Genomic DNA, 22,527 nt, shown 5'->3' with positions numbered 1-22,527 from the left:
GACGATTATAAATAATACAATGCAATTGGATTCATCCCTGTGTCATGAGCAATATGCAAAATGCCTACCATAATATAAATCCCTTAAATCATCCCACCTCCCTCGACCCTCCCACTTCCCTCGTCCTTTTGTACGAACAAATGACCTTTACTCTCCCTGACTTCTTTGACTAATTCCCCCAACCACCTTTCAATCAGCCCCCTAAACATCACATCCCACCCTTGGGCCTTCTTAGCTACAATCATAGGATCGAACTCAATTCGTTCTTCTGCTGCTGTGGTAGATGAGGAAGTAACGATGGATGGTCTGGGACGACGCAAGGAGGATTTGGGAGGGACCGGGGGTAAAGGTAAGTTGGTTGATGTGGTTGGCATTGAAATGGGGAGTTGGTATCGATGTCTCAGGGCGCTAAAGTGAACAATCATGACATTTCAACATCAGCACCAGTACAGGAGAGATGGCGTGAAGTATCTATCGATTATGTTGCAGACTGAATAGATCGAGTGCAGTAGGTAATAACTCACGCTCCGAAACAAGTCAAGTTTCCAACTTTCCTAAACGTCCACTCTTTCTCTTTTCTACCCTCTTCCGACGATGCATTTTTCGATGGAGATACTTGACCACTAATTGAAAGCGAGGTGAGTGTATCATGAACATCGCCATCGGGTATGAACCCCCAAGGTTTGGATGATTTCATTAATGACGAATTGTATGCGTCTATCAGGATATATCCATCGCTGAGTCAGTAGTGAATGATCAGCATATATTTCCATCAGTCAGGTGCTACAAGCACGAATGTAACTCACGATAATCTTGACAACAAGCTAGATTCGAAACTGTCAGATTGAGTAGATGGTAATCTTAATGCCAGGTCAAGTGGTAGATTCGAAAGTAAGAAAGCGTGGAGTTGTTCTATTATATCAAATTGTAAGGAATGATCAGTCATCTTCCATATCGTCACTCCATGTGAAATAGCGAAGGGAGGGTTCAACTCAGTACAACGGTGTTTGTACTCACCTAATCTCCTGTCTTGCCAGTTTTCATCCCTCGCCCAATTTTCCAGTCCTTGTCCACCATCCTGTCCATCTGATTCATCAACGAATACAAACAGTTTCTCCACTATCCCTACCCATTTACCCATATTCTCCCTTGTATTCCTCGCCTCTTTCTCCCAGTCATTGTCATTCAAATCTTTGTACTCCCTTCTTTCTGATAATATCCTATCTTCCCAATTCGTCATCGTACTCTTATCCTCGGAGTTCATAGCTAGGTTATTAGGGTTATACAACTCGTCTTCCTCCGAATCATAATTGTCCGGTTCAGAAAATACTTCTTCTGGTTCTTCGCTAATTGGCGAGAATGGTCTCTCTTGTGTGGGCGTCTGAACGCGATCTTCTTCTCTCGATACTCTCAATCTTTCCTCCAGCTCTCGTAGACAGGTCAATACTTCCAATGCAGCTTTTCTCAATTCTCCTAATGTATCTTCCCTGTCGTCTAATATACCTAAACTGACCTTTCTTTCGTTGGCTGTATTGGGATTTGATATCGTTCTTAGAGGTTTGCTAGTACCGGGTCTTGAAGGGGTGGAAAGACTCGATCGAAGTTTACCTGCCCCACCTAGTCTACTAGGAAACAAACTTGACGCTTGTCTTCCTCCTGATACTTTTCTGACGCTATTATGTTGATGAGATACAGCTAAAGCTAAGAACCTTATTCGTCTGATAGATTGAGCGGTTTGTACCAAAGCGTTCTGTATATCTTCTGAAGTTCGCATCTCTCCTCTTACTCCGGATTCTTCATCATCAAAGTTGATAGGGAAATACAAACTTTTACTGGATGGTAATCCTGATGTTGTAGCTGAATTTGGTGAGATAGGTACAGGTAAAGACAAGCCCCATATACCTCTTACATCATGAATTATATTCTTCGCTTCTCTCCTTGCGTCCTCTGAATCTATCCTAGGTAATTCCACTTCCTTGTAGGGCTTCCTATCTGATGATCTCCTATTTTGACTCGAAGCTGACGGAGGTCTATTTTCTTCCCCTTCTACATCTTCACCTAATGAAGTCAAAGAGCTACCTTTCACCCCTACGCCAGCCCCTGGACGATGTTCTACCATCCCAGCGCGGGAGAAGTGGAGCTGAAGGTCCTTGATGGACCCCAACATCTGGACGGATTCCCGTTTGGCAGCTGATTTGGAGACATGGCGGTATTTGGGATTACGCAAGGGTTGAATAGGAGCGGAAGATGAGGATGAGGATGAGGTAGGGGAGTTGGAAGAGTCCATTTCGGCTTGGGGTGCTGTATGTGCCGGTGGAAGTATAGTAATGTTGAGTATAGGAGTTGAATGTCGGTTCGTGCGTACTTGTACTGGCGTCAAACCGTCAGTGGTCAGGCTGGAAGTGAAAGGAGTCGAGGTAAAGGGAGGATCGAGACACTGGGATGGTAGATTTCGATACGTTTTGAGATCACGGGACACTGAATGATACCAATGGACGAGCTCTCGTCTAGGACAGGGTGAGTAGCAGAAGGTACAGGTTGAGTCTACTGCACTTACCTGTTCAATCAAAGCTACCTGCCATGACAATCGACGCGCTCGAGCCTCGACTTTCACTTCGATTGATTTTGATTTTTCCACCCCGCCGCCACGTGCTGACCATGCGAGAACCATGCTAATCGGCAGCCGAGAACTCTAGCCGGTGACCGGTGAGGGGTATTCACGGGGATCGACACGGGGATCGACCTCACTCGTACATGGGCGACGTCAGTGATTGACCAGTTGAATCAGTGTGAATTCATACTTTCATCTATCTCAACAGCGAACAGCACACAGCGCTGCGTAAGCATCAGCGTCCATATATTATCTGTATCTCGACTCGACTCGACTATCCTCTCTCGTTTGTGATCATTCATTGAGCGTGCGAGCTCTCACAACACCATTTGTATCTTGACAACGGAAGTAACAGTACCAGATCGATCCAAATGACGATCAGTGAAATCTTGAACACCTTACCACTCTTGCCATCATGGGCACAGTCATCCCCCAAGATCGGATATGCGATCTACACTGTCGAAGCTATCATGGTTTTATTGCTAGGGGCGTATCTATATATGTGGCCGTGGAGGGAGTATACATTACCTTATAGGAATTTACGAGGTGAGTATTATTCTCTTTCCCGAATTCCTCTTTACTTGTCACCTACTTTAGCTTATACTCCATCGGTCGAGATTAGGTCCCAAATCCGATCATTGGCTTTGGGGTAATGTTCGAACATTCATAAAATCGGAACCTATGGTCCCACACGGACGATGGATCAAAGAATATGGTCCAACATTCAGATATAGAGTCATAGCTGGTGTGCCTAGATTCTACACTGCCGATCCAGTGGCTTTATCTTATGTTTTGAACCATGGTGATATATTCCCTAAACCATCTCAGACAAGAAAAGGTATGGCCGACATGTTAGGTAATGGAGTATTGGTTGCGGAGGGACACGATCATAGGAGACAACGTAAATTGCTTAATCCATCTTTTAGTCCTTTGGCTATCAAGGGAATGATACCGATTTTCTACGATAAAGCATACGAATTGAAAGATAAATTCATCAATCTAATCGAAAACACCGAGAATACTGAAGGAGATGCTGCTTCGCCTACACCACCCAAAGAAGAGGATGTGGTACAAGGGACTAGAAAGATCGACGTCATGTCGTGGTTGGGTAAATGTACGCTCGATGTCATTGGTTTGGCAGGTTTCAATTACGATTTCAAAGCTTTAGAAGACCCTCATAATGAATTGGCAGAGGCGTATAGGAAGATGTTTAGTGCGGGGATGGAAGTTAGCGTAGGGGCGATAATACAGGCTTTGTTCCCTGCCTTTCAAATAATCGTGAGTCGCTTGGCACTCCAAGAGTCAAACCAAAGGGAATGGTCTATATAAGAGGATTTTGCTGATTTGGAAATGTCGTATAAAGCCTACTCAACGTATGAAAATGGTTAAAGAAAGTTGTGCCAAGACCAAAGAGATTGGTTCAGTGGGTTCACCGCATCTCCTGAACCCGAACTCATCCTGTGATAACCGAACAACCGAACTGATGAGTCACGACGTGGTAGAAACTGATCGACGAGAAGAAACGAGCGATACTAGCTGCTCATCAACATGGTATAGAGAAGAAGGAAGATATAGGGCATGATCTTCTATCACATCTAAGTGAGTCCTGGCTGTACTAGTCAACAGTTCATATTCACAATCACGAAGCTGATTACGCATCCGGATTGTATTTTCAGTTAAAGCAAATATGGCTAGTGACCTTCGACCTGATCAGAAATTGTCCGATGATGAGGTATTGGCTCAGATTACTACATTTGTGAGTAAATCTCATATCATATTCTTAACGTATTCTCCCTTTTAGTCGATGGGATCTTGACTGAAATGTCGCGCTTGATCATACTCAGATGTTAGCAGGTAATGAGACTTCGTCAACTGCTCTCACATGGATTTTATACACTCTTTCTCAGCACCCTGACGCGCAGAAGCGACTGAGAGAGGAAGCTATGGGTGTAGCAGATGAACGACCAAGTTTGTAAGTGGACTGATCCTACTTGAAGCAACCTATAGGTGACTAGTGATAATCAAGCTGAATGAGAATGAGTTACGATTTATAGGGACACACTCAATTCCCTCCCATACATGGACGCAGTGATCCGAGAAGTACTCAGATTATCTGCACCTGCACCAGCGACCATGAGAGAATGCATCGAACCTACCGTCGTTCCATTAGGTACACCAGTAAAAGGTAGAGATGGAAAAATGATCGATAGTGTACATTTACCTAAAGGAGCTACCATGATGATACGTGAGTACACTTCTCATTTTGACAATTGCAATCAAATACTAACGTCGTCTATGTGTAAATGTGTATATCTAGCAATTTTAAACGTCAATACTTCCACCCTTGTATGGGGTCCCGACGCCGAGGAGTTCAATCCCGATCGATTCCTCAAACCAGCCTCATCGACCGAATCAAATGCCAATTCCGTACCGGGCGTATGGGGTAATCTCCTGACTTTCTTGGGAGGAACAAGGAACTGTATTGGATACAGGTTCGCTCTGGCAGAGATCAAAGTTATTCTGTTCGTGTTGATTAGAGGGTTCGAATTTGAGGAGTTGCCTAGTAAACCTGAGATTGAAAGGAAAGCTTCGTAAGTCTGACATCCTATAACGAGGATCGCCTACTGATTCCTTGGTATATTGTTTCAACAGAGTTGTGATGAGACCTAGAGTGAAAGGTGAGGAGAAGGCGGGATTGCAAATGCCTCTGCTCGTTCGCCCCCTTTCTGGTTAAAAAATGAATCTTGAAGTGCTCGTATCGCTTTTGCACCATCTCTTGATGACTGTATATTCAGTCATACACGAGCTTACTATTGGATATACTATAATCTGTAATTTGAGTATCATGTATGTATAGTCTTATCATGATCCTTCTTTTATCAGTGTTCACCAACCATCCATCTGCATTATTATCGTAAGCACCCATTGCATTCAGGAAACATCCGATCGGATCGCTCGGAACTCTAATTGCTTAACCTTAGTCTGTAACCCTTTAACCCTTTCTGGGAGCTTTCGGAGGGTACTAGTGTGATTGCGATGCATTCTAGACCGGCGGCTCGTGTTCTGTTTCGCAGGAGGTAGTGATGTTCATTCCCCGTGGTCGATAGCGAGTGCGATAGCATTGAGCAGCGCATGGTGACACTTGCTCGTGTTGTACTCGTGAACTCGGTGAATGGTTTACGGAGGTCTACGTCGTAGTTAGAGTTTCTTTCACGTTGAGATCAACAAAACGTCATTGTACTACCGACGCGTTGATCTTATACTTCCTTTTCTTTCTGTCACTTGGCATATCACTTGAACCAAAAGATCATCTTATATACTACTCGCTCCTCGATCACTCTTCAACGCTCCTTTGGCTTTGGGTCACTGTCATACTCTCGGCTTAATATAACGGAGAACACAACAAAGGATACAAAGGGCTCACTCAATTGATCAGATCATTCATCACGGATCATCATTAAAGGATCTTCCAATCATCTTCACTCTTACCTACAACAACAACAACAACCACCACTCGAGCTCAACTCACTGTATATAACACCCAAACAACCTCAAACGAAACGCGTCTTACTCTTTCTCTTCTTTTCCTTGCGATCAAGCCAAACCAGTCAAGAATTGAATCTGAAGTGAACATATCGGTATCTTGCATTCAGAATCAAGAGCAAGTCGCACAAGACGTTTCAGAAACCCACGCGGTATTTCTTCTATACTATCACTCATTGTACTGCATTCTATCGATAACCCCTGTATCCCTTATTCTGCATTCAATACAACGCACGTTCAACGCTTGTACCAGAATACCATTGATCCTGGTTGCTGTTGTACCTTAGATATCAGGATAAGGGATCATTCAGTTTGAGTTGAAGTCGGTTTCAGAACATTTGAAGGTAGAGGTAGAGCTTCATCTTACTTGACGACGAAACGACCTCTCATTTCATTTCGAAGATACAGGATTGAAGAGGCATTTCGTATTTAGAATCTTACCGTCATTGTTCTTCTCCTTGTCTATCGACTAAAGAAGGTCATATCCGCCAAAGGCTGAAGAAAGAGATTCAGTACCGAAGAACTCGCCAAAATGCCAGACACCACCGCTATACCTCCGTCTACCTCCCCACTCCCCCTCTCTACCAGCTTCGAAGAGAACAAGTCTTCAACTGCACCTGTACCTGCCGCTACCGAGAAGAAGGGATTGATGTTACCTCCTCCTATACCTCACAAGGAGACTAAAGGTGATGGTGCGGCTGTCCCAGGACCACCGTGAGTTATTTGTTTGTTTGGCCTATAACACGTTTGTATTGTGTATTGAGATGAACACATATACACACATATAACATGTTTCCAGCCTACACACGAATTAAAGACTAATATGCTGACTTGCCCCTTGACATACAATTAGCCCCCGTATGACCCGTCTCCCATCTCTCAAACAGCTCTCTGACCATCTTCACTACACACCCTCATCCACATCCACCTCTCAATTCCCTTCACCTTCACAAACATCTACACCAGCTACTCCCCCTTCACTCAGAATCGCTACCGGCTCTTTACCACAATGTACACCAGGCGGTGTCTCTCAATCACCCCTGATCGCACCTTCTCCATCTAGCAGATTGAGATTACCTGCAAGTGCAATGATGAGATCTCTATCGTCCGGGTCGAACGGTATGGGCACGCCATTGGAGACTGTCCGTTCTCCTAATTGGGTCAGTAGAGGTATGCCAGGAGGAACAGATATATTCGGTAATAATCCCAACTCCAAATCAGACTCAAGATCATCTTCGCCCACCACTTCTAAAAACGCAGACGCACTGAAAGAATCACCCATCTCCAATATCACTCCTCAAACTGCCAATACCAACACGAACGTTGGTACGAAGGTATTACCAGGAAGAGAAAATGCACCTCCGATGTCAAGGACCAACAGCTCCAATTCGTATATACAGGGATACTCTAATGTACCTTCTTTGGATCAGATCAGACGGAGAATATCAATTTCTCAAGGTAGTAAACCAGCTTCTAACAATGTATCTGCTACCGCTGCTGCTACGATCTTACCATCTGGTATCGTTGATTCTCCAGCTACTGCTACTGCTACCATCCCTTCTGCTCCTTCGGTTCCCAAAGACAACAAAGTTGAAAGTCCACCTCAGAGTGGATCTCTTACTGCTTCGTCTTCTTCCTCGGCTGAAAGTGAATTAGTGAATGGAAAGAAGAAGAAAGAACATCCTTTAAGACATGCTTGGTAAGTTACGATCTACAGTTTTCTTATAGATATAGATCCTAGATTCTGATATATGTTCCTGATTGATAGGACCCTCTTCTTCGATTCGAAAACGTATAAACCTGATGCATCGACCCTCGCTCAATCTCAAAAGGAAGGTGGAAAAGCCTTGACGGAGTATGAGATGACCCTTCTGACTGTTGGAAAATTCGATACTGTGAGTTATTCTTGACGAAGACCGAATGACTTCAGATGTGATGACGGATTGACCGATTGCTCGTACAGGTCGAAGGTTTCGCTAGACATTTGAATAACATCAGACTACCTAGTTTGTTAAATAAGAACTCAAATTATCACATGTTCAAGAATGGTATAAGACCTGTACGTAGTTCACTTTCACTCCCTGTGTATTTACAGACCTATCTCATAACCATCAATTACGGCTTATTGAGTGTTGTTATGATGATAGATGTGGGAAGACCCTTCCAATGCCAATGGCGGTAAATGGGTGATCCTCTTCCGTAATTCGCCACCAACTCTGGACGTAGCATGGGCCAATTTGACCATGGCATTAGTAGGAGAGATGTTAGATGAAGAAGATGAAGTTTGTGGTATCGTAGCTTCGAATCGACCTAAGATTGATAGAATTCAAATTTGGACCAGGTCAAGGGACGATCATGAGAAGTTAAATAGATTGGGTAGAAAGGTTTTGGAAGTTATGAATCTTGATGGGAAAGATAGAGAATGTATGAGTATGGAATATCAGGTGAGTAGATCCCTCTCTTTTCTCTCCTTCGGAGGATGATGTAAAGTTGATATATCGTGTCAAATAGTACAACGCAACCAATTCTCATCCTCCATCAGGTCTATTCCTCCACATTCCATTCCCCAATACTCGGACGCCCTTATCCACCCCTACACCCAATAGATTATCTGCTCCAGTAGGTTTAGGCATATCCTCAAGTTCGTCGTCACCTAGATTAGGTACCCTCACACCAGCAGGTAGATCACCTACCAACGCTACCTTCTCTTCCTCGGGAACAGGAATGTTAGAACCGCCTACTAACGGGGTTGGGATGACACACTCGCTATCGCAGAGGCGATTGAGTGGTGGTGCAGGTGCTAATGCGTTTGCTGGACCGATGGGCGGAGCAATGGGCAGGATCGGTTCGTCCTCTGGTCTTGGAGGAGGGATAAGCAGATCGTCAAGTCCTGCACTTAGTACCGGATCGAGTCCTACGCCTACACCCAGAGCTCTGAAAGGATAGTCTCAGGGAGCAAAAACCTGATTTGATATGATAGGAACGTTCAATCTTGATGATTGATGGTTGGTTGCACAAGAATGGAATCGGAATAGGATTGTATCTTTTATATTTGTCTCTTGTTCTCTTATATATGTTTCTTTGCATATTCCTTTCTTTCCAGTATTGATCACCGAGCTAAGGTTTGTATTGCTGTCTCTGATTACCCCTCATGAATATACCTGATATTCCACAAATCAATTGCGTGCGTAGTGAATTTCGTCAGAGATAATGATACCGAATTTAGTCAATCGATGAAATGATGATCGTGTAGCATTTCGTGAAAGCTGGATACATAAGTGACAAAAATCCTTTTACAACTAGAGTACATCAACATTTACGTCCGCATGGAAACCTGAACTAAGCGCTACCTCTCTTATCAGCCGTGCTGAGACATCCTTCCACAACATTCAAAAGATGTTTATTCTCCAAAGCAGCTTGAACTCTCTCTTTATCGTTCAATTGCTTGTTCACGGCATGTTCAGATTGATGAGTACCGGATTTGATTCGGATATCCACACGATAGCGAGGAGGGAGTGCTCGAAGGAGACGTACTCTTAGAGAGAGGCCTATCTCAATGACAGATTATTAGGATTTCGGTCTATATTTGGGTATATGATATGGGATGACACCGGGTACAAATACGAAGATATGTGTTGATGAACTGCTAACTAGACCTGACGAACTCACCTATCAAAGTTGACATTGAACAATGTGGGATGGTCGGTGTGAGATATACCAACACCCTATTACCTGCTACATGAATATCATCTGGGTTGACTACTCTCAAAGCTTCGAGTGATACGGGATGTTCGGGATCGGTGATGGATCGTAGAAGATCTATATGAAGTAAGTATAAGAGTATGTCAGCTACATGATCTAACATATTGACAAGAAACTCCTTGATCCGTTTCCGTCTCAGAGAAAAGATAATTCCACATCCCCTGTTCGGAGAGTAGGATCGGAAGTCACTCACCATACACCTCTTCGGCATCTATATCCTCCCTCTCTTCTCCTGACCCAGATCCACCCCCACTTGAATAACCCAATTCTTCTTCATCCGATAAAGCTTCCTGAGACCATAAACTCGCTTTACCCTTTTGGATCCGCTTTGAAGTTGTTGAAGTGGTAGGAGCGAATATCGTAGGGTTGTCGTTATCCAATTGTCTGGACATTTTGTGCGTGTATCACTACGACTGGGATGATATAGCTTGATGAGTGATAATTGTCAGATTGCATGGAATCCCAACTTTTATGAGTCAGTAACCTGCTTTGACCCCCCACGTGGCTGTGCTCGCAAATCGCCACTTTACGTTACTCCGAGATGGTCCGTTGTATGCGTGTCCCATATACGTATAATTCCGATCTACCTGCATAACTCACCCTGCAGCATTCATCTCCACCAATTGAAGTCATTTTAACTCTAAACAAATACATCTAGATACACCTGTTCTCATACTCATACTCACCACTCATCAATAAAACAGTAGATCACAATGGCCGAGGACAAGTGAGTGCCAATTCAGCTCAAGTTCATACATGCAGTTTGGACAAGAGCTGATGATCGACCCTTCCGATGCATAGATCTTACGTTGTATGTTGAATTCATTCCATGGGTGTATTAGTGGGGCAGGACAGTATGGGATCGGTGGAGAGGATGAGAAATCAGCATGAGATGGTAACACTGACTTCATGATCCACTGTGCTATGCGATGGACAGCTTCAAACCGCTGGTTTCGAGTGAGTGATATCTTACCTTGTATCCAATGATTTCAAGGGATGGAGGGGAAAGGCTGGGATCAGACGATTTCAAGAGAGGGGAGATCGATCTTGAAATCCGAAGTTCGGATTGTGGACTGGAGGTCAAATGGGGTTTGTAATGATTGCGAATGAATTGCTGAATTATCACTCATCGACCCAATAGCGCTCGATTCCCTAACCAGAACCAAACTAAACACTGGTATGTTAATACACCTGAAACGAGAAAGCGAACAGGAAGAGAATAGATAGACTGACATATATTTGTTATTTGGAATGATCCGATTATTCAGCTGGGTGAGTTTCGTATTCACTTTTTCTTTCACCGTTCAATGATCAGGCATACTGCCAGGTGGTCAAACCTGAATTGTGTCATGACGTGCAACTTCTCAAAAAGAATCGATGGCTAACCCCATTTCATGATTGTCTAAATAGCAAAACTTTGTAGATTACCACAAGTGCGTTAATGCCAAAGGAGAAGATTTCGCCCCATGTCAACAATTTAAGAAAGCCTACCGAGCACTTTGTCCTAGTCAGTTTTTTTCCCCTCTCGGTCAAATTGATGATTCTTCCAACTGATCGATTCGTCTTTTCTGCTCAACCTTGTATCTTGCGCATATCATCTTATGATCGACTCTACTCCAACTCATCTTGCTTACTTTAATCGACGAATTTGGTCTGATCTGACGCTGCGTTTGGAATTTTGGGTCCGGACGTATAGACGAATGGGTTGGTAAATGGGATGAACAAGTTGAAGCTGGTACTTTCCCAGCTTCTCTTAAACCTTAGATAGAGGTTGCATCTCAGTAGATCAGATCTTTCAATCTTATCTTATCAGCGTATAAGCGGAAATGAAATGATATAAAAACAAGAAGAAATGAACTTGACCGTGTTCATGGATTCAAGTTGAGTGATAGCAGCAGTAGTGGACCTACAATAAATACTACTCCGATTGAAGAGGTGAAGAGGGATAATCGGTGTCATATTTACCGCTGCAATCGGACTGAGTGAGATGCGTGATAGATCTACAATCAAGTTCATTGCCATCTAAGTCGAAATTACATCAACCTACATTCATCATATCCATCTACGAAGACTAAAGTATCCATACTCATGGTAGTACCCTTTGACTACTAATACATATAAGCCGGAAACGTAACACATCATATAAAAGGGTATATTCAAAACATCACTGCTCTGGGTATCATTTCATATATGATGAATGATCAGACCAATTATATAAAAGAACATGAACACTTGATACTGTCCTACATTGTTCGAAAGTTCATAAAAACATAACATAACAGTGTATTCACAATCGACTTCTAGGGAATCTACGCCTGCGCAGATTGTGGTTGTTCACCTTCTAAACTGCCTCCATCTTCTTCTACGAAAATCTCATTATATTTCTCTAAGATAGTTTCGATTGCCTAGATACCCAGCAAAAGTATCAATCAGTTAATGTAAGTTACAAACATTTACGGTTATTGAGATACGTTCTGGTCAACTCACCTTACATTGGAAACTCATATGTTCCAAATTCAATCCACCTTCTTCTGGAGGAGCACCCAACAGTGTGGGGCCAAAGACTATAGATAAGTTGGATACAGACATCTGGTTTATCGATTCTTTCCTTCGTACACTGTATTGAAATTGTCAGCTTGTCGTGTAACACACGAAGATACGAGTCGACCCCCCGCGAGATTACCCTTATATGTGTCATCATCTAAGACCAAGAGATGGATGGGTGTGTGGGTAAACAGAAGAAATCAACTGACCGATCCAGATGACCCATGAAATATTTCAATGTCGCATAATTAGGATCAGGTAACTCATTGACCTGTTCATGTAATCGAATATGACGCAATCGATCATTATCGTACCCTATGAATATTGTCAGTGTCAAAAACCATCTCACCGAGCCGTCCATCAGAGTGAGATGGATGGTTCACTCACTCGCAGCTTCGATGAACGAATGATACAACCCATAAGTCAAGAGCGGTTCAGGTAATTCCCTAAACCATAATTTCAAAACACCTGAAACTACGTTTATATCCGCCGACCATTCATCTGACATCACATCGATATTATCTATATCTGCATGAGGAAACGGACAGAATCAACGGTAAGCCCTTGATTTCATCGATACCAAATGACATTGCTCACCTTTATCAAGAGCATTCTTGAGCGCCTGCACTCTCGAAGTCGTCCCAGATAATCTATATATACCCATAGATTCCAAACCTATAACCGAAAGACCATCAGCCTTCATGTCATAGCATTGATTAACTTCATCGACCCACCATAAGCTTCTATCGCTTGAGCGCACTTCTCGACCACTTTCGGCACCTCCACCCCATCCCTATTCAGCTGTTCACCTAGATCTACACCGAAAGTAGCGCCTGTCGAAGCAGGTATACCGGGAGGTACCCATCCTTCCGAAGAACCATTATCGTATATATGATTTTGACCCGGATTCTGTGGTTGTTGGCCATACGATGCGGTATTTTGCATTGATGGGAATGGGTGGGTGGTACCGTTCGTAGAAGCTGAGAGAGCAGTCGAGTTGGAACCAATCGATATTTGAGATACGTGGGATGGTTGAGATGAAGATGATTGTTGAGGCTGAGGTTGCGAGGCGGCATCGACAGATTTTTGGATATGTGGGGGAAGGGGCGGTAACTAGACGAACAACACACAAGTTAAACTATCATCATCGGATTGATGTGAGAAATTTAGCTTACAAAGCCCTCTTCATAAGGTCCATCCCTCCTTGGTCCCTTCGGTGTGCCCCTAGCAACGGCATAATTCTGCATGTACGACTTGAAGTCTGTTCGATGATCTATACTCTCATATATCGTCTTGAGACCGGGTCCTATCGTATTCAACGACAAAAAATAAGTACAAGCTGAAAGATTACCATCTCTGAACAGCTTACCTTCGTCAGCCGCACTCATTGGGTTCAGAGTGGTACCCTCGGACACTAGCGTTGATTCATATAGGAAAGCATATCTTGTCAGGTGGTATTGAGTTCCAAGATCAAGTTCATCCGCGCATTCCTTGAGCAACTGCCATATACACTCATGTTAGCTGGTTCCTCCCGAGCTAGAGACGTGAAAGGGTTGTTGATAGCTTACTCTGAGGATTTTAGGTAACTGGAAATTGAAGTATTCCTGCCTCAATGCCTGACTTTCCAAAACTGCTTTTCTGAACGTTTCGCTCGCCTGGGCCATCCGAGATCTAACATCATCTTCCTGTCTTTGTATCGAGCCTGCTCCCTTGCCCTTGAATAACAAACCACCTTTAGTCATTGCTTTCCCTAAAGCTCTCTTTCCACCTCCCTGAGGATTCGAAGAAGTCGACGTCGACGATGTGGAAGCGGAAGACCTCATTCCAGCATCCTTGAATGATTCACCCTCTTTAGCTACGAGAAGTCTTTCTAGTTCTTCGGCAGTGGCATCGAACCGGCTTTTGGCTTTATCCATGACCGTCTCGGATTCTTGGAGGATCCCTTGATATCGCGCACCATTATCTTTGTGCTGTATCGTGAAAAATCAATCAGCTTGGCCGAGCACCCATATGAAGTATGCAAAACTTGTAATGTGGGTGGTAGTCTGACTAGATTATTAAAAACAACTCACAACCTTCCTCATCTTTTCACCTTCCCTAGCCAGACTCAGCAGCTCCTCACTCATCTCATTCAACCTCTGCGAAAATCTAAGTCTATTCTGGGCGAGTTGTTCCTGCAACTTCAACCCACTCTGATACGAAGATACGAATGTACTGTAACACAAGTGAGTGTTAACTACGGCGACTCTCTCGAGAAAAGGTCCAAATTGAGCTCACCCAGCTTTACAATCCGCCCTTGAATATACATCTCCCGTAGTTCTACATAGCTCAGTGACGGATCTCGCATATTTCTCCTCTATCTCTGCTCGGGATCGAAAAAAGACTGCTACTTGCTACAAAGATGATTGAACAAGATGTAAGCTATTACCTCCTGAAAGCGGTATAATCAAGAAGCGAAAGCTTACTTTACAAGATGCGATACTCTGTTTTATCCTATCTGCTAACAACGGCAGGGCGCCCTATCCAAAGTCACTGCGTAAGCCATTCAACGAATCCACATATAACGGACAGGTGAGTAACGATGAATACTCACATCAATCTCACATAATCCTCTTAGTATGCCTTCATCGAAACCAACGGGAACTATATCCTCCTGAGCAGCGGTCTTTACACTTCCCAGACTACCCATTCCACCTCCCAAGCCAGATGACAGCCTCCTATCGTTACTTAAACTAGGACGCGATGCATTCGCTGATTCGGGGTTGGATATGGTGTTGGCATGATGTCGGTTTTCCTGGTGGTGGTTGTAATGCGAAGAGGAAGTTGCGTTGCTAGAGGAGGATGCATGGGGAAGTTGGGGTTTTGTAGGTGAGGGTGGTTGAGGTGCATCTTGGGCTATGTGAGGGCGTGGTATGTCAATACCTTCCATATTGAAGATGGATTGATAAGGCAACAGGGTATATATGGGCTTTAGTTGTTTGGCAGGAGGTACTCACAATACTGCCTTGACCTATATGAATACTGGTCATCGTCCATCCCACCTACACCTGGACGTTTGACGTCGACGTATCCATCTGGATACTGTTCCATCGTATATCGCTCTTTCCACTTTTGAAGTCAGAACTCTATGCTCGATTATGATATTGTTGTTGTTCACGTATGTATAAACAATTAATGAGAATTGGAGTCCAAGTGAAGATGGCGTTTCACTTTCAATCAAATGAATGGGATATGTGGGTTGAAGGACTGTAGTTAGCTGTCCTTTGAGCCAAGGTATCGATTTGGCGTGTGATGTGTTCGGAAAAGGTAGTGATGGCTATGATGCCAGTAAGATGAGACTGACAGTCGTGTGATCTGCGTTGATGATGTATGAGATATATAGAGTTGAGTCGCTTTTGATCATCAAATCCCAACATGACATCCCTCTTGCCCTCTTGCTCTTGACAGAGTCAGTCACTTTACGCGTGGCGACGACAGACGACCAGACCAGCTCAGAACGGGAGTATTTTGGAATCACCACCTGTGTGTGGCAGTGCAGATCCAAGCGAAGAGTGATACAGTAATCCGTTCAATGCATGCGACGCAGATTGGGAACCCCTCATGCACATGATCGAACGTTGAGTATGCTACTTGTGGGACTGGGACGACGAGCGTCCGCCCTTCTGTGTTCAGTAAGCCCCCCCAGGGGATTCATTGGTGACGAACGACCATTGCGTTCCTTGAGTATCAACCTGGATTGTGTTCAGTGTTCGTGAATGGAATGCATATTGTCCGTTTCGAGCCCAGAAGAGTATAGAGGGAGGAGGTAGGAAGTGTATCTGAAGCATGCGAAGGCAGGTATTGACTACGCTATGGGTACACAGAGACCAGCTACCAACTCGTACCCTTTCTTACAAGCGAAAGCTTCACATTGAGAATTGCGGCATGTGACGGCTCCACGAGCGATACCAGGGAGAGATGAGCAACTGTGATGGAAAGAAGGTACATCAACGGACAGCTCCATGTGAGATAGATACTTCGGACTGTCATATGTGTAAGAAAGAGACTAGGCTTACTCTGTTCCAAGCGTGACGTTCTTTGAAGATTGGAATTCGCCAAACATGCAACCACCGCAAGACTCAAGTTCGCTAGTGGTATCGATACACTATAAGAGTTTGTCGTAGAAGTCAGCTTACAGTATATCAAGCGAACACCAGTCAATATGTGGTCAGCTCACCTCATAAGCTCCAGTGTCCGGTACAGAGCAAGCCTTTGCATTTCCAGGACAAAGGGTAAGACTCTGTCTTTTAACAGCTAACAATCTTTCTTTCAAGTTCCTTCTTGCCAATCCACTCGCAGTTGCTGCGGCACTATGTGTAAAAGTGAACCAAACGTTGGGTCCACATGTGACCTCATTCACTCCGGAAATGGTATTTGGGGTGTTACATCGGCATTGGAAAAGATCATAGTTGTATGCCGGTAAGAACATTGCTGAACCTTCGGTACCACATGCGGCGAAACAGTCTTCAAGCTCGATAACGTCGCTTGGTGCTCTGTTCAAATCCAAAATATATTAGTCATCTTGTCGTACAATTTGGACAGGAAGTAGGATAGATGACTTACTTATCGGTCACCATGTTATCGTAACAACCTTGGAATTCGAATGAGGTTGTCGTCGCGTAAACCTGCCAAATATGATATTTTGCGTTCAGAAAAGCAGAATGAATACTGTAGGTGAAGACTATATGGCAACTCACCTGATAATCAGAAGTACTTGCACAACCGCCTAGATTGCTTGAACCTGGATCATAGATACCGGCACCTGGACTATTATCACTGCAGAAACACACTTCGAGGTCTGCTCGATAGTAGAAATAAGGGTTGGGATAATTTTCCGCGCAATAACTCTGTCAATGGGTACTTTAGCATGTTGCATGATTCCTTGGAATGGGTCAACGAGAGCTATTTTCATGTTGGATTAAAGGAAGGCTGTCGACTCCACAGCAACGATGATGATAAACCAGACTCGCCTCGCACTTCCCAACGTTGCCTTGAGTGGAAGAAGGTGGATTACTCGACCCGACTATGACTGAATCTGTACAGCCGATGTAGGTTGCTGCGTTGACAGATGTCGCCAAGAAGGTAGAACCTAGTAGAGCTACCAGGGGAAGAGACACAGAGATTGGAAATGAGAACATGGTGTTCAAAATATGTTGGAATGTAAATGAGTGTGGTTTATTCTCAATCGCTCGAAAATGCGAGAACAAGTTGAAGGGTACTGAGAAGGAGTGCAAGGATGAAAGAAGATGGAAGATGGGGAGGAATGTGTCTGTCCGACGACCTCTTTAAGTACATGAAGAATCCTGTCAAAGTGATCTAGCACGCAAACAAGCAAACAAGCAAACAAGCAAACAAGCAAACAAGCAAACAAGCAAACAACGAACAGACAAACAAATCTTCGGACATGCTGTTCTCAGCCTATGATGCTGAACTTATGGCATATCTCTGGTGATTGGCGTACATCCAGATCCGACTCTAGAAGGATAGATGTCAATGAGCTTCTGCATTGCTGAAAAGGGATCATCATAGTGGATCGACTGATGATACAGGTCCAGCGATATTTGGATAAAAACATGAGGGTCAGTAACCTTGAAATTCTGAGTTACCACTGGAAAGGACGATATGCAGAAAACTCAAAACTCAAAATTACGGCATGGATCAACCTACCTCTCAGGTATTCCCAAAGTTCGCCTTAACAGCGATATACCCTAACGTCATTGTTGATCGGTAATTAGTGTAAGTCGAGCTCAGGATGCTCAATTTTGCAAGATGGCTCTTTTCCCGAACATGGTGTGAGCACCACATCCCCATCATCATTGAGTAGTACATGTCCATCCAAACATACAAAAGGCTATTGATTTATACTAATCGTTTTTCTACCGATACATATACACAAGCATGTCCACCGTTCGAGAATCAGATCAGATCAAACGGATTACAAATCCAATTAGTTATACAAAACACAGATCTATAACAGTCTCAACCACAACCTTTGTAAGATCACTCAACGTGCCATTCGCTTCTTCTTCCTCCTCTTGACATTCCTCTACATGTTGGTCAAGAACCATCTGCTTATCTAACCGTCTCTTATCCTCCATCCGTCTATCGCTAAAAGATCTGGAGTAAGCGAACCAACCGTATTCACCACATGTGGTCGTACCGCCTCCTGGGCTATTGATATTCGCACTAGGATCGCATTTACAGTCGAAAGTGTTGGTATCAGAGTTGGGTGAGAAGATTACTGATTTTGAAGATGGACAGGAGGCGAAACATGCTTCGAGAGTTGGTTTGCTTCCCGGATTTCTATCATCGTAATATCAAACAAATTAACATCGCTGACATCAGTGGTGAGAGGGAAGTGGGATGTACTTACTGGCTTGTGGTGATTGTGGTATAACATCCTTCTAGCTTGAATGACTTGATGTGATCTTTCATTGCGTATATCTGCATTACCGATAAGTCAGTATCTTGAATCACGGCGTGAATATGTACGGTGTCACTTCACTCACCTCGTAATCGCTTCCTTCACATCCAGCTTGATCACCTGATCCATTGGTATATTGATTGGCTGAAGGTGATACCGAAGAGCAGTAGCATGTGCCGGTGTTATACTGGTTATAGAAGTACGGAGTACCGAGGGAAGAGCAATAAGTCTAGTAAAGCAAATCGAGGGAATCTCAATATTTCATCTGGCCTCATGAACGAAACAAACAAGAGACAAAACGAAAAAGCTGAGAGGTAGGGACGTTGCTTGGAGCTCACTCACCGCACATCCCGCTGAAGTCCCTCCCGCATAATGGGCTTTGGGATCATTAGGTTGAGGTTTGTATTTGTGGATATCTGTACATCCGATGAAGGTGTATGAAGATACTGGTATACTCGTCAGAGATAGAGCAATCAGGTAAAGCGACACGGCGAGTGATTTTGTCATAGCTTAAGTTGTGTTTAGATCGAGTTGATAGGATGTCAGTTATAAAAAGTTGTGTTATATCGTTGAAAGAAGGGGACGATTTGATGCTTTCTGCATAGCTTTTTATACTTTTTCTGCAACCGGTAAATCTCCTTGCGCTGCAGTATACTTATACAGGAAGGAGCAGATCATCTGTTCAACGGTTCATGGATCTGCTGAGATAACGCTCTTCTCACTTTCAAAAGTGATCAACGACGATGGGAAAGATCTGCATCTGATTTCGAACCTTCAGCATCGTTGTCTTATCGTCAATGTATGGATGTATCGCTTTACACGGTCATGGCGACGGAATGTACAAGATTTGAGTTGATAACAGACTCAGAGTCAGACACAGATGACATACATCGACAATCGTACATGAAATGAAATATACTTCTCTCTTCACACAGTACAGGGGGTCCAACAGAAGAGGAATCGTACGTGAACTTCCGAAATTGGACCGTCACCTCCATCGGCCAGGTTGCAGACGTCGTTATCTTGTGTTAGACATCGAACGATAAGTCGTACCTGTCACTGTTACTGTTCCTATGACTTAGCTTTATCTTTATGTGAATAGAGCAGGTGACCTGATCTGATCTTATCGATAAGTATTCAGTAGAAGTCGAGAATAAGATATACGTATATCAACTCCTTCGTAGATATCACAAACACCTCGTTCCTCGCTGTATATCATCGGACCCGATATCGATAAGGTTGTCATGTTGATTGAAACCTCGAATGTGGCAGCCTGTCGATTGAGCGTCGAACTGAAGAATTTTGTGATTTCTCTTTGCGCTTTTATTAGGCACCCGTTATTCCCACCGAATGGAATCAACCGTCATAGGTGACCCGAATATCAGCAACTAAGAAGTCCGATGAATGATGGGTGAGGGAAGCGAGGAACAGACGTTTCGAGCTGTCATGACTTACAGCTATAGCTATGACATGCATCATCTAGGGCGTCTGGTTCAGTCACAGACCGATGGTTCTCGTGAGATGCTCCGTATGTCAGTTCCCCTCTTCAAAGGATCTGGCAACGCACGAAACAAGCGACTAGCGGTCCAGAACAAACTGGCGATGGATATCGCGATCAACAGCAGCAGTGGTAACATTATTTCATGAATCATGCAAACGGTTCCCGTTGAGTGAACAACGACACTTTGATTCTATGGCCCAAAAATGCATTGATGTGAATCCTGCGATCACACCTACATGATGAAATTTGATTGAATCTATATATATATATGTGATTGTCCATCCCAATGAAGTAAGTAGCTCTGACAGTGAGCAAAGAGTCTCCCTAGATCTGTCGTTCACACAATCCTCCAATCAATTCATACCCTTTCTTACATGCGTGAGCTTGACATTTTGAATCTTGGCATGTTACAGCACCTAACGATACACCGGGCAGAGTTGAGCAGCTACAAAATTTTCGAATTAGTGTTCGGATTTCGGACGAGAAATAGCGATTGAGGTATGGAAGACTTACTCTGTTCCTGTTGATGTGGTATTGAAAGAAGATCCATATTCACCGTAGATGCATCCTCCACATGACTCAAGTTCGGATGAGGTATCGATGCACTGCGAATACCAAGTCGATCAGCTTCTGTCTTACAACCCATCTCTTGTGTGAGATTTGAGAGAACGATGGATTCTTCCGTCTTTAGGAAGAAACTGAACTCACCTCATAAGAATCCCATCCTTCCACAGCACAAGCAATCAACCCCTTCGGACAGAACCTCTCCCTCTTCTGTCTCTCTTTCCTAGCCACATCCAACTTATCCTTCAACTGTCTTCTCGCCAGACCTGAAGCGGATGATGCGGCACTATGTGAATAGAGGAAGAATCCACTAGCCCCACAGTTCCTAGGATCGGTACCTTGCGTGTTGGTGGGCGTCGACGATGCGGCGCAAAGACAATAAAATTGATTGGTTGGTCTGTACACACTGAAAGCTGCTTGACCGTATGTTCGACAGGCGGTGAAACAGTCTCCTGGGGTGTTGACAAAGTTCGTAACAGACCTGGAACACAAGTAAAATCAATTCTGTTAGCTTATGGGACCCAGTAGCTAGCGACTCATTGGAGAAAAACTTACGAAGACGGATCGGCACTTCCATCACACATACTGAAGGTGAAAGTAGTTGCTATCTTGTATGCCTACATATATGTCATCGCGAATGATCGATCAATAAATATCATTAGCTTAGCCCTTCGTGTTTATGACCAAGGACCTCGATCTTATCTGTGTTGCCGGAAATCACTCACAGTAGAATAACCAGCTGCACAATTACCCATATTATCCGATGCAGCCGATGTCGAATAAATGGGAGCGGTTGGAGCCTGACTCGTACAGACACAAGAAGACGATTGGACATTGAAATAGAAGTACGGTGCTGAGTCTGCAGTCGGAGCACAATAATTCTTTTATCATAACAAACACCCGAAAAGGTCAGTATAATACTGTAATTCATGATTGACTTAGCGGATATAGGATATGGAGAGTTACTCACATTGCAGAGAGCTGCACTCGATACAGTCGTAGAATCTGGATCACCAGTAGTAGGTGAGACTACAGTCGTACATCCCACAAAGGTATACGCCTGAGCTACACTGCTATATAGCAGACCGACAAAGAGCAAGATAGGTGTCGAAGTCAAAGTGAGGGATTTCATGGTGTCGAGACGAGGAAATTCAAATGAGCGAATATTAGTCAGTACAGTATGATTAGTCTTAACAGGTATGAAGAAAAGGCGTTATTTCAACAATTTTCCTCCTTAGACATAAGTACATTCCTCATATGTTTACAGAACGCCATAGCGGTTAAAGAGAGATGCGAGAATATCAATAAACAAACAGAACTGTAAACAAATAAACGGTGCGGACGGGTGACATACCGGTAAATAACCCTTTCACAGGGTTCATGTTGGAACGTGTAAGGTTAACAGATAACGTAAATTCCCCTATATGCTGAATATCCGCAACTCATCCAACCGAACATATCAACTGAGCCTTGTCTTATTACTCGTATTCACTTGATGACAGACTCCAAATCCTTTGCATACTAGGGGGTTGGGTCCAG

At 43.8% G+C, this 22,527-nt stretch overlaps 9 protein-coding genes across 9 annotated transcripts; 3 read left to right on the top strand and 6 right to left on the bottom strand.

The window, feature by feature from the left end:
- Positions 1-83: 83 nt before the first annotated feature.
- V865_005049 (uncharacterized protein) lies at positions 84-2,287 on the bottom strand (the record flags this gene model as incomplete). Its single annotated transcript, XM_066228822.1, has 4 exons — positions 84-408; positions 525-737; positions 807-912; positions 1,018-2,287. 4 exons carry the CDS (start codon positions 2,285-2,287, stop codon positions 84-86), a joined length of 1,914 nt encoding a protein of 637 aa, XP_066084919.1.
- Positions 2,288-2,982: 695 nt separating this feature from the next.
- Positions 2,983-5,345, top strand: V865_005048 (uncharacterized protein; the record flags this gene model as incomplete). Its single annotated transcript, XM_066228821.1, has 9 exons — positions 2,983-3,157; positions 3,234-3,889; positions 3,975-4,034; positions 4,114-4,210; positions 4,288-4,367; positions 4,456-4,583; positions 4,666-4,856; positions 4,929-5,202; positions 5,264-5,345. 9 exons carry the CDS (start codon positions 2,983-2,985, stop codon positions 5,343-5,345), a joined length of 1,743 nt encoding a protein of 580 aa, XP_066084918.1.
- Positions 5,346-6,686: 1,341 nt separating this feature from the next.
- Positions 6,687-9,100, top strand: V865_005047 (uncharacterized protein; the record flags this gene model as incomplete). Its single annotated transcript, XM_066228820.1, has 6 exons — positions 6,687-6,868; positions 7,008-7,853; positions 7,923-8,049; positions 8,118-8,213; positions 8,302-8,598; positions 8,666-9,100. The coding sequence occupies 6 exons, from the start codon at positions 6,687-6,689 to the stop codon at positions 9,098-9,100; spliced, it is 1,983 nt and encodes a 660-aa protein (XP_066084917.1).
- A 393-nt stretch (positions 9,101-9,493) lies between these two features.
- Positions 9,494-10,308, bottom strand: V865_005046 (uncharacterized protein; the record flags this gene model as incomplete). The annotated part of the gene is made up of 3 exons (XM_066228819.1): positions 9,494-9,702; positions 9,824-9,973; positions 10,110-10,308. 3 exons carry the CDS (start codon positions 10,306-10,308, stop codon positions 9,494-9,496), a joined length of 558 nt encoding a protein of 185 aa, XP_066084916.1.
- A 321-nt stretch (positions 10,309-10,629) lies between these two features.
- Positions 10,630-11,680, top strand: V865_005045 (cytochrome c oxidase subunit 6B; the record flags this gene model as incomplete). The annotated part of the gene is made up of 5 exons (XM_066228818.1): positions 10,630-10,643; positions 10,854-10,873; positions 11,058-11,093; positions 11,340-11,423; positions 11,613-11,680. 5 exons carry the CDS (start codon positions 10,630-10,632, stop codon positions 11,678-11,680), a joined length of 222 nt encoding a protein of 73 aa, XP_066084915.1.
- A 545-nt stretch (positions 11,681-12,225) lies between these two features.
- V865_005044 (uncharacterized protein) lies at positions 12,226-15,550 on the bottom strand (the record flags this gene model as incomplete). Its single annotated transcript, XM_066228817.1, has 14 exons — positions 12,226-12,321; positions 12,404-12,533; positions 12,670-12,775; positions 12,848-12,988; positions 13,058-13,135; positions 13,195-13,573; positions 13,636-13,766; positions 13,830-13,959; positions 14,029-14,430; positions 14,533-14,674; positions 14,738-14,853; positions 14,926-14,979; positions 15,054-15,355; positions 15,457-15,550. The coding sequence occupies 14 exons, from the start codon at positions 15,548-15,550 to the stop codon at positions 12,226-12,228; spliced, it is 2,301 nt and encodes a 766-aa protein (XP_066084914.1).
- A 754-nt stretch (positions 15,551-16,304) lies between these two features.
- On the bottom strand, positions 16,305-17,637 carry V865_005043 (uncharacterized protein; the record flags this gene model as incomplete). Its single annotated transcript, XM_066228816.1, has 6 exons — positions 16,305-16,425; positions 16,516-16,604; positions 16,677-16,992; positions 17,063-17,124; positions 17,197-17,346; positions 17,470-17,637. The coding sequence occupies 6 exons, from the start codon at positions 17,635-17,637 to the stop codon at positions 16,305-16,307; spliced, it is 906 nt and encodes a 301-aa protein (XP_066084913.1).
- An 813-nt stretch (positions 17,638-18,450) lies between these two features.
- Positions 18,451-19,430, bottom strand: V865_005042 (uncharacterized protein; the record flags this gene model as incomplete). Its single annotated transcript, XM_066228815.1, has 4 exons — positions 18,451-18,802; positions 18,873-18,943; positions 19,009-19,152; positions 19,266-19,430. The coding sequence occupies 4 exons, from the start codon at positions 19,428-19,430 to the stop codon at positions 18,451-18,453; spliced, it is 732 nt and encodes a 243-aa protein (XP_066084912.1).
- A 1,318-nt stretch (positions 19,431-20,748) lies between these two features.
- Positions 20,749-22,120, bottom strand: V865_005041 (uncharacterized protein; the record flags this gene model as incomplete). The annotated part of the gene is made up of 6 exons (XM_066228814.1): positions 20,749-20,869; positions 20,938-21,029; positions 21,133-21,469; positions 21,544-21,605; positions 21,714-21,869; positions 21,959-22,120. 6 exons carry the CDS (start codon positions 22,118-22,120, stop codon positions 20,749-20,751), a joined length of 930 nt encoding a protein of 309 aa, XP_066084911.1.
- Positions 22,121-22,527: the final 407 nt, after the last annotated feature.

This window comes from Kwoniella europaea, chromosome 1, assembly GCF_036810445.1.
Source record: "Kwoniella europaea PYCC6329 chromosome 1, complete sequence".
In the NCBI taxonomy this organism is placed as follows: Eukaryota; Fungi; Basidiomycota; class Tremellomycetes; order Tremellales; family Cryptococcaceae; genus Kwoniella; species Kwoniella europaea.
The sequence above is the reverse complement of the archived record's forward strand: the minus strand, read 5'-3'. Positions and strand labels throughout refer to the sequence as shown.